Source organism: Engraulis encrasicolus, chromosome 22, assembly GCF_034702125.1.
Source record: "Engraulis encrasicolus isolate BLACKSEA-1 chromosome 22, IST_EnEncr_1.0, whole genome shotgun sequence".
Taxonomy (NCBI): domain Eukaryota; kingdom Metazoa; phylum Chordata; class Actinopteri; order Clupeiformes; family Engraulidae; genus Engraulis; species Engraulis encrasicolus.
In genome coordinates this window covers 27,702,935-27,712,934 of record NC_085878.1, presented here as the reverse complement: position 1 = coordinate 27,712,934, position 10,000 = coordinate 27,702,935, and the positions used below count along the sequence as shown (strand labels likewise).

Here is a 10,000-nt window from a genome sequence, read left to right as displayed (position 1 = left end):
GCGGTGACAGGGGAAAATCACATTAGGCATAGCAGACCTTTTACCAGGGGCCCAGCCCAGCCATCAGTCACGCAGACTTCCGATTGTAGGATCCCCTTTTGTTGCCTCGGAGGGGGTCACAGTGCCACTAGTTTACACCCCTTTTGCCGGGAAACTTTCAGTCCGTTTCTACCCCCCACCCCCCACACACTTTTCCTTTTCCAATGTCGTTGGATGTGTGGAACGTAGGAAAAGATCCATAAACATAGCACCATTTCTGTTTAATGAAAAATAAAAACACATTAAGTTGGAAAGCTCATTCTAATAAGTCAACATATGTTTTACAGTAAATTGCACCTTATGCAATTTCAAGGCTTCAACACCTCAACGCTTAATTTGTCATTGAACACTTGCCTACAGAACACAATTTAATATCTTCTCTCTCTCTCTCTCTCTCTCTCTCTCTCTCTCTCTCTCTCTCTCTCTCTCTCTCTCTCTCTATCTCTTTCTCTCTCACACACACACACACACACACACACACACACACACACACACACACACACACACACACACACACACACACACACACACACACTGTGTATTTCCACAGACAGGAGGTTGCTGAGCACGGAGAACGTGCAGTTCAGTTTTGTGAGTCTGCATTGCAGCTCGTCCAGCAACAAGCGGCCGCGTACCTCCTCCCAGCAGCACAGCCGCCGGGCCCGAGAGGAGCAGGGCTCCTTTATCACAGCAGAGTTCGTGCTGGACGTGAACCTGCAGGAGGTAACAGGTTGGTTACGCCACGCCACGCCACGCCACGCCACGCCACGCCACGCCACGCAGTAAAACACAACCAGTGATGGGCAAAAGGGATTCTTTAGTTTCAATCTACCTAGGGCCAAATTAAATGTTTTTCCCTGTCCAATTCAATCAGGTGATGATTCATCCAGCCAATCACCAGGCTGAATTGAATTGGACAAGTCAAACCAAGTCATTTGGAATATGCAGCATTGGATTGTAAATAACAAATCACTTTTGCCCAATCCTTGCAAAGAACTAACGCCTTAACCTCGCATCTACCACTTACCGTGCAACCTCTCAATAACTTCTCAACCTCAACTCTTTACCTTGACGACTGCCTTATAACCGCCTGGCTTGCCCCTGATATCAGTCGAAGACACTCTTTCATTGCTCATGCCTATGAGCCACACTAAACCACACTATGATGATGAGTATCTCCTGTTTTGTATCTCCTTATTTTCACTCTTGTATCTTCAGTCTTGTATCCGGATGGGCAAGGTGGTGGTGGGGTTGTTGCCTATAGGGTAATAGAACAAGAGCTTCCCGGGGACACTGACTGAGGAAGCACAAGGAAAGCACAAGATAAAGGATTGCTGCTCACTGACCTGTTGTCTCTGAAATTGCCTGTCTGCAATGTGCACACATTGACACTAGTGTAATATATAAGGGTGCGACATGCAATATTTTGACCCCTACATTGTACACAACGATGAACAAGCGAACATATCCAATTCTGCCTGTGTATTTTGTGCATGTGTCATTGTTTATTTGTGCACTGAGTTGTCAAGGCTGGGTTTCCTTCTCCTGTTTATATACGAAAGCACAGCCAAACACGCCTTTGGGGCAACAAGTCATTCTTTACACAGGCCAAATGCTTTGGAGTTTTGTTTGTATCAAGTCTTCTCTTCTCAGCAGAGGGCTGTGACGTGGCCTGCGCTCGCCGTCGTTCCGAGAAGAGGCTACGCAAGACCATCCGCACACTGCGCAAGTCCATCAACCGCGAACAGTTCCACCTGCACTTCGCCGGGTCCGAGTATGAGATCGGCAAGAGGGCGTCACGGCCTGTTGAGCTGCAGGAGCACTGTGGCACTGGACAGGTGCTCAGGGACCGCAAGTGTGGTGAGTATCCCGCCAGTTTGTTTTTTGGCACAGTAATGGGCAAACTGGATGCAGAATTAACAGTATAGTGTGCTTCTGCGTCTTCACCTTTTTCCTTTGTTGCTCATCAGTGTAGGGCTCTCAAACTTGGTCCAGGTAGACAAATGTTGAGGCACTCAAGGTTGCCATTTTTACTTTTGGGTAGCCAAATAAAAAAAGTTAAAATTGCAACCTTGAGTGCCTCAGCATTTGTCTAACTGTACCTTCTTTTAGCTGTTCAACTGGCATTAGGACAGGTAAGACAATGTGTTTTGGAATACAATGTGGCACTGTGATCTCACGTCTAGTGTGATCGTGCTCTAAGGAGGAAGTGCCTCTTTTCCACTGCCAGTTTTCTGGTAGGCCTACAGCTCCACACAGCGCGACTCGGCCGCCACTTTTTGCTTTTCGAATAGGCACGACACAGCTCAATCATAAAGCAAAACATGACGGCTGAGTTGTCGTGCTGTGTCAAGCTGTAAGCCTACCAGAAAACCGACAGTGGAAAAGGGGCATTAGTAAGGTCTCATTGAGGTGGTGGACCACTTTTCAGCTTTTCACTTTTCAGGAGGTATCCATCAGCTCGAGCATAGGGTACTTCTCAGTCTGTTCATAGGGCACATCTTATGCCTCTTTTCCACTTCTGGTTTTCTGGTAAGCCTACAGCTCGACACAGCTCTACACGGCCGCCACTTTTTGCTCTTCGATTGAGCTGTTATGTGTCGTGCCCAATTGAAAAGCAAAACATGGCGGCCGAGTTGGACTGTGTCGAGCTGTAGGCCTACCAGACAACCGGCAGTGGAAAAGAGGCATTAGATAACGGGGTCAGTCTGGGCCCCTGTGAAGCTGTGTGAGCCCCTGAATCTGTCTGGTTTACTGCACCTGCCAAGCAGCTGGCCTGCTCTAGTGGAGGAGTCATAACACTTGTTGACTTCTTGCTTCTGCTGTACTGTAGTTAGCATGCTTGAGCTTTGTTGTATATTTCAACCCAAGAGCTGAGGAGGGTTCCTGATAGAAGAGGCCTCTAGCTGGGGTTTGCTTAGTGAGTTGCAGCAGGTGTGGGGCCAGACGACAGCCAGACTTGGCCTTATGTGTGCAGCAGCAATGTGTGTGTGCAGTTCTGCAGAGCTTGAGGGGAGAAAACTGATGTTGTCTGATCCTGGCACTCTTCTCCTCCTCTCTATCTCCCTCTCTCCCTCTCTCTCTCTCTCTCTCTCTCCCTCTCTCTCCCACTGTCTTATCTCTATCTTCCGACCCCCCTCTCTCCCCTCCTCCTCCCTCTGTCCCTCTCAGACTCTTTCTCCTTTCTCTCCTCTCACACCCTTTCTCTCTCATTTGCTCTCTCTCATTCCCTTCCCTCATTTCTCTCCTTCTATCTTCATTGAGTGTAGATAGAGAAAAGACAGTGTTTGTGTTGGCCGAAGGAGCTATGTGTGCTGTACGTGCAGTGCAGTGCCTGGAAAGGCTACTCCTCTTTGAGAAATGCTACAAAAGCCGTATTTTAAAACCTCTGACCTGAGAGTTTGCGGCGCTGTGTGCCAAAATGGCGAGTTTTGTTTTGAAATAGCGCAGCCTTATCTTGCATATCTGGAGGGGGGGAATAAGAGAGGGAGAGAGAGAGAGAGAGAGAGAGAGAGAGAGAGAGAGAGAGAGAGAGAGAGAGAGAGAGAGAGAGAGAGAGAGAGAGAGAGAACCATGCATCAAAGGTCCAGATGACTGCAAACCCTCCTTGACAAATGAGAGCCTCTGCTCCACCTCTGGCTTCTCAGAGAAAACACCTCAAAGACTCCCCAGTCCAGACTGTTGAAGACACAAAACACAAAACAGCATTCAAAACACCAGAAAAGACAAAAACATACCTTTACTGAGCATCAACACCTGTCTGCTGGGCTCATTATGTTTGGTCTCCATTTTTGGTCAAAAAAGGAGGGATGGGGATGAGGTAAGCCGCAGTGCAAATCTGCTCACAGTTTGAGCTTGAGTCTCCAGGTGTTGTAGCAGACTTTCTTTCAGCTGTTGCGTATTTTTCTTTCTTAATGGGGCAAAGTGGTGCTTTGATAGAACCTACCCTCCGTCATGCATTGCTATTCAGAGGGTTTACGGTTTTAATGCATTCTGCCCCTGATTAAATAAATATTAATAACAAATAAAATGAATAGTATAACAGCTTTCTTTCTTTCTTTCTTTCTTTCTTTCTTTCTTTCTTTCTTTCTTTCTTTCTTTCTTTCTTTCTTTCTTTCTTTCTTTCTTTCTTTCTTTCTTTCTTTCTTTCTTCCTTTCTTGAAGTGCCCCATTAAGCCCTCTAACAGACTGTAGTTGTCCCCCTTCTCTCTTTGCTGAGCTAGTAAAATAGGGGTGACCATGGGAGTCACTCTCTCGCTCCCCAACCCCCTCCTCACTCACTACCACACTGCTTAGTGGCCACTTAGCTCCCAGCCCTCCACTGTTTATGGACCTCCAACCAACCACCACCACTACCACCACCACCATCACCACAATACCACTTCTAACAGCTAGACGAGGGCCGAGACACTGTCTGAAACAAGCCAAGACTCATGCTGTATTTTGGATGTTGACTTGGTCTTCCTGGACATTGTGTCTAAAATGGTCCGTATAATTGATTTGCTAAACCTTTTTGAGAAATGCTGCTGCTGAAAATCAAAACAGCGGTCCAAACATGTAGGTGTAAGTGTTCTTAAAATGACAAAAACGTCAGAAAAATATCCCCTTGGTTGTACACAAAATGCTTCCTTTGAGTTTCCAGTTGTGAAACCAGATTGAGTGAGTAGTTAATCAATGCATCAGACTAGTTGGGAAGCGAAGGCAGATGATTTCTGGGCCCCACATTATGCTGGGCCAGTGGCACACATGTTTGGGGTATGTCCGACTCTGACATGGCCATTCCTCTGCTGTCTGTCTCTCTTATGATCATTGTTTTGAGTTGCTGTATTTGACTGAAGGCGCAGACGAGTAATTTTCAGGCCCTGCTCAAAGACAGCAAGATTCCCCAAGCAGACAACACATGCATGCACGGACACACGTGCACAGGCACGCACACACACGCACGCGCACACGCACACACACACACACACACACTAAACATCTAAATGGAGCTATATTTTTTCCTCTCTCCCTCCCCCACCTCCCCCTCTGTCTCAGGTTGCTAAGTGCAGTTTAGTCTTTTCAGCTTGCCCACTCCATTGTCAGACCCAGTGGGCCTTGTTCTCGCTGCTGGAGAGAGAGAGAGAGAGAGAGAGAGAGAGAGAGAGAGAGAGAGAGAGAGAGAGAGAGAGAGAGAGAGAGAGAGAGAAGCAGAGAGAAGCAGAGAGGGAGCAGAGGACATCCCGATCCCAACATCAACACCACAGTTTAACTTGCAGTGAGAGCACAAGGAGATTGAACTGTTTTGTGGTTGTGCGGGTGTATGTGCGGGTGTATGTGAGGTATGTGTGTGCGTGCGTGCGCATGTACGTGCGTGCTTCTATGCGTATGTGTGTGTGTGTGTGTGTGAGCGCGAGAGAGAGAGAGAGAGAGAGAGAGAGAGAGAGAGAGAGAGAGAGAGAGATGGAGAGGAAAAGAAAAGAAAAGAAAAGAGAGGGGTCAGGGTCCCTGCATGTGTTGCCCAGTCCGACCCTAAGAGCCTTAACGGGCGCCTGTCCGTCCTCCAAAGCCGATCACTTAACGCATTCACTTGTAATCACATTATGCAGCCGCGTTGGGAAAGTTTTATGTAATGATATTATAGCCGCTTAATGGCCTTGACATTTATGCTGCCAGATCCCTCATTTTTTGCCTGCCTGTTTCCAAAAATATACATTCTTTTTAGGTGTGTGTGTGTGTGTGTGTGTGTGTGTGTGTGTGTGTGTGTGTGTGTGTGTGTGTGTGTGTGTGTGTGTGTGTGTGTGTGTGTGTGTGTGTGTGTGTGTGTGTGTGTGTGTGTGTGTGTGTGTGTGAGAGAGAGAGCATGTGTGTGAGCGTGTGTGTGTGTGTGTGTGTGTGTGTGTGTGTGTGTGTGTGTGTGTGTGTGTGTGTTGTGCTACTACAGTGGCTGAAATCCTGTTTATAAGCCTCCCAAGTTGAGTTCAGACCACTGGATGGATGACGTGAGGTGCGGGGGAAAAATCATCAAATACTTGAAAGCGCTCAAAGCCAACAACATGTTGTTTGCGTGCACGTGTTGTACACACTCTAGCATTTTCTCTTTTAACGTTTCCTTCCCAAACCACTTCCTTCCGTCTGTCCTTGTGTCCCGTCTGTGTACGAAAGCGTGGTGGAGCAGCTTGTTTGCGTGTTTGTTTTTGTGTGAAAGAGAGACACTTGAGCCGTGATGTTTATTCAAGTGGGCGCTTTGGTTTAAGTGTTAAATCGTCCCCCCCCCCTAACACCCCCCCCCAACCCACAACCCACAATCCCCCCTCCACCATCCACCATCCACCATCCAGCCTCCCTCCCCAACCCCCCTTTCATGACCCCGACCAGTGAACTGCTGAAGAGAATTGACTCCTGCGACACCATGGGAATCCATTATCATCAGATGTTTGGGGCCACTGCCTGATAGGTGAAGGCCCCGATTGGGGCTACCATGAATGGGAGTTGGGGGTGGAAGAGGGTGGTGGTGGTGGTGGTGGTGGTGGGGGGGGGGGAGGACTCTGCGCCCCTCCCCTCTTTTATTGGGTTCAGCTCCTAAACACTGTGATAGCAAAGTGTTTGCCTATATCATCAAATAGGCAAGGATCTGCAGGGCTTGAATAGAGGTGAAAGGTCTTTCAAACCTCCTTGGGGCCATCAATTGGACCACTCAATAGAATGGCCTCTTTGCATTTGAAAAGCTTCAAGGTTTTTTTCTTTCTTTTCTCTCTCGCTCACTTTCTTTCTCGCTCACTTTCTTTCTCGCTCACTTTCTCTCTCTCTCTCTCTCTCTCTCTCTCTCTCTCTCTCTCTCTCTCTCTCTCTCTCTCTCTCTCTCTCTCTCTCTCTCTCTCCTTCTCTCTCTCTCTCTCTCTTTCTCTTTCTCTTGCTGGCTTGCTCTCTCTCCCTCACTTTCTCTCCCTCTACCCTCTCCCTCTCTCTCTCTCTCTCTCTCTCTCTCTCTCTCTCTCTCTCTCTCTCTCTCTCTCTCTCTCTCTCTCTCTCTCTCTCTCTCTCTCTGTCTTGCACACTGCTTGTGTAAAGTAAAAGCGGTTCAGGAGACAATGCTAGGCTGGCTCTTCGTGGTTCATTCAGGATAAACAAAAGGCAAAAAAATGAACTGCTCTGTAGAGAATTACTTTTTCTTCCACCTCTTTTGCTGAGGCGCACACAATATGCTACGCGACAAGTCCTTTTTTTTTCAACCCTCCATCCACACTCATTAGCATGGGTTCACTCTAGAGTTTCTTTTTTTTATTTTTCTTTCAAGAAGAAATAAAAAATGACGTTGGCCCCCGGCTCCTCCTCGCGGGTCCCCTAACGTCAGCTGGACGTGGATTTAGATAAAGTGCAGGCCGGCTGCCTGAAAAGCAACACTAGTACTCTTTAGAATCCCATTTGCGAGCCCCCACTTGTTCCGAGGAGCCAAAATAACAGCTTCAAGATGGAGAACCATTACGTTTGGTTTGGTTTGGGCCAGCCAGCCAGCCAGCCAGGCTCGCTCAACTCAGCCTCAATTCAGCCTAAACTCAGCCTCAACTCATCTGGGTATTTTTAGCCACCGCCAGAGAAATTAAAAGCAAAACAAAGCACGTCTGACTGGCCTGGCCCCCACCTTTTTACCCCCTTTTCCCTTTTTTTGCCTTTGCCTGTCCCCGCTCAGCAAGAAAAGATTACACGGTTCTATAACTTCATCAGAGAAAAAACAGCAGCCAAACCATAATTAAAAAGCATTACGCACACAGGCCTCCGCAGAATAGCACAAATTTATAAAGCAAACATGAAAAGTGGCTGCGCCCTGAACCCCCCTCCCTCTCTCCCTCCCTCCCTGTAATCAGGCCCATAGATCCTTGTGAGGTAAAGGAGGAGAGAAGCTGGGGCCTTTCTTTTGAGAAACCGCAGTGTGCACTGTGGCAGAGGTGGTGGAGGAGGAGGAGGAGGTGAAAGAGGTAATAGAGGTGGAGGAGGGTGAGGAGGTGCTTATGGCGGGATTCTCCGGGAGGCAGGCAGGCGTTTGATGTGGGATAGGCAGGCAGCTGTAGGGGCTCACCGCCCCGTGTTTGTCTGGATTTTTAGCATAGCTGCATCAGGTCGATTCGCAATGGCCCTCCTCCCTTTTAAATGGACCCGGTGCAGAGAGGCTTAATGACTTGGGGGTCAGGTTGTTGTGGTGCGAGTGGGTGGTGGGCTAAGTGGCTGCCCTACTGCTACTGAACCTTACTCGTATAGTACCACTACTGTAGTATTTTGACTGTTCTGCATAGGAATTTCACTTTTTATTTATCAGGGTATATTATCACATAAGCTGGGTGGAGGGATTGTGACTCATAGAGTGCCTTTTCTACTGCTGTGCTACCTTACTTGAACCCCTACCTTACCCCTCTTCTCTTCTCCTGTATCCCTCCACTTCTCCTCTCCTCTCTCTCTCTCTCTCCCTCTCACTCTCTCTCTCTCTCTCTCTCTCTCTCTCTCTCTCTCTCTCTCTCTCTCTCTCTCTCTCTCTCTCTCTCTCTCTCTCCCCATCTTCTCCATCATCCCCAGTGAGCTGTGGTGTTGGCACGTTCTATGATGGCGAGCAGGGCAGGTGTGTTCTGTGTGCTGCCGGAACGTACCAAGACGAGGAAGGGCAGGTGTCCTGCGAGCCATGCCCCGGACCGGAGGGGAGGGCCACCTCTAGAAACGTGGGGGCTCGGAGCCTCTCGGAGTGTGGTGGTGAGTTAACAGTGCGAGCCTATTACACAATCAACCAACCACCCAAGCAAGTACTGTACACTCAAATACAGACATCTGTTTCCAAGCAGACAAAGTGCAGTCAAATACAGACAGCAGCTGTTTCCAAACCAACAATGTGCAGTCAAATAGAGGCATCTGTTCCCCCTTTCAAATATTTTGTATGTACTGTATAGTACTTTATCATATACCTATATTATGCTTGCTATATGGATGTTGTTCACCTCCAGATGGCCTACACTGCAGGAGGCTCAAAACAGTAGCCACACATACACACGCACACAGCCATCTGCAATTTTCACCTTGTAAATACTGTATATGCAATTTTATATGCCACATTGATGAGTGATAGCTCGCTCATAAGCGAAACCACCAACCAACCTGTGGCTGTAGGGGCTGTGTTTTGAGTGACAGTCTGGGGGAAGGCCGCACGCAAAAAGGTTATTTGTGCGAACAGACAGACCCGCCGTTTCCTAGTAACAGCCGCAAAATGCGCTGGGAGCTTTTAATCTTCCCTCTGATGAATCTGTGTGGGGAAATGAATGAGCGTTAGTGAATCACCTCCTGTTTAGAGACAGGCAGGAAGCGCATGTGTCTCGATAAAAATCTGGAGCACTGCTGCTTTTAGTGTGTGTGTGTGTGTGTGTTTGTGTCTCTGTGTGTCTGTGTGTGTGTGGCATGTTTTAAGATGAGGAATGCCTTGATTGTTCACTGTCGCCTGCTGTACCAACGTCGACAAAGAGCCCCTCTTTTTAGATTAGGCCTTGTATGCGGGGCGGGTGGGGGATTTAGAGAGAAAGAAAGAGGAAGAAAATGAACCAGCATGTTTTTGTTTGTGGAAGAGAGTTATCGTAGCCGTTAGCATCGGCGGCCAGATCCCATCTGCGCAGGATAGACTAAACAGAGACGCCTATCCATGGCTGGACTGGGGGAGGAATAGGGCCCGGGCACTTCTGGCTTAAACATTTTTTATTTTACAATTCTGAAAATAGGGGCCCACGAGGGTGCGGGGCCCACCGGGAAATCCCCGCTATGCCAGATGGCCAGTTAAGCCCCGCGACTATCACTATCAGGCCTGGCCAACGCTGCCTTGGTGGGCACAGCGCTGAAGTCACCAAGAGAGATAGATAGACAGGAGAGAGGTAGCTTAAGGGGGAGATAGCTACTAACGCACAGCACACCACGTAATACAGCTGTGACCATCAACATCAACACGAACATCAAC

General features: G+C 48.3%; 1 protein-coding gene across 1 annotated transcript in view; it reads left to right on the top strand.

The window, feature by feature from the left end:
- Positions 1-10,000, top strand: part of scube2 (signal peptide, CUB domain, EGF-like 2) — a 36,532-nt gene that overhangs the window by 15,632 nt on the left and 10,900 nt on the right. Inside the window, exons 15-17 of the mRNA XM_063188821.1 lie at positions 590-769; positions 1,693-1,899; positions 8,587-8,757. Of these exons, the coding sequence (XP_063044891.1) occupies positions 590-769; positions 1,693-1,899; positions 8,587-8,757 (558 nt within the window). The remainder of the gene's footprint in view (positions 1-589; positions 770-1,692; positions 1,900-8,586; positions 8,758-10,000) is intronic.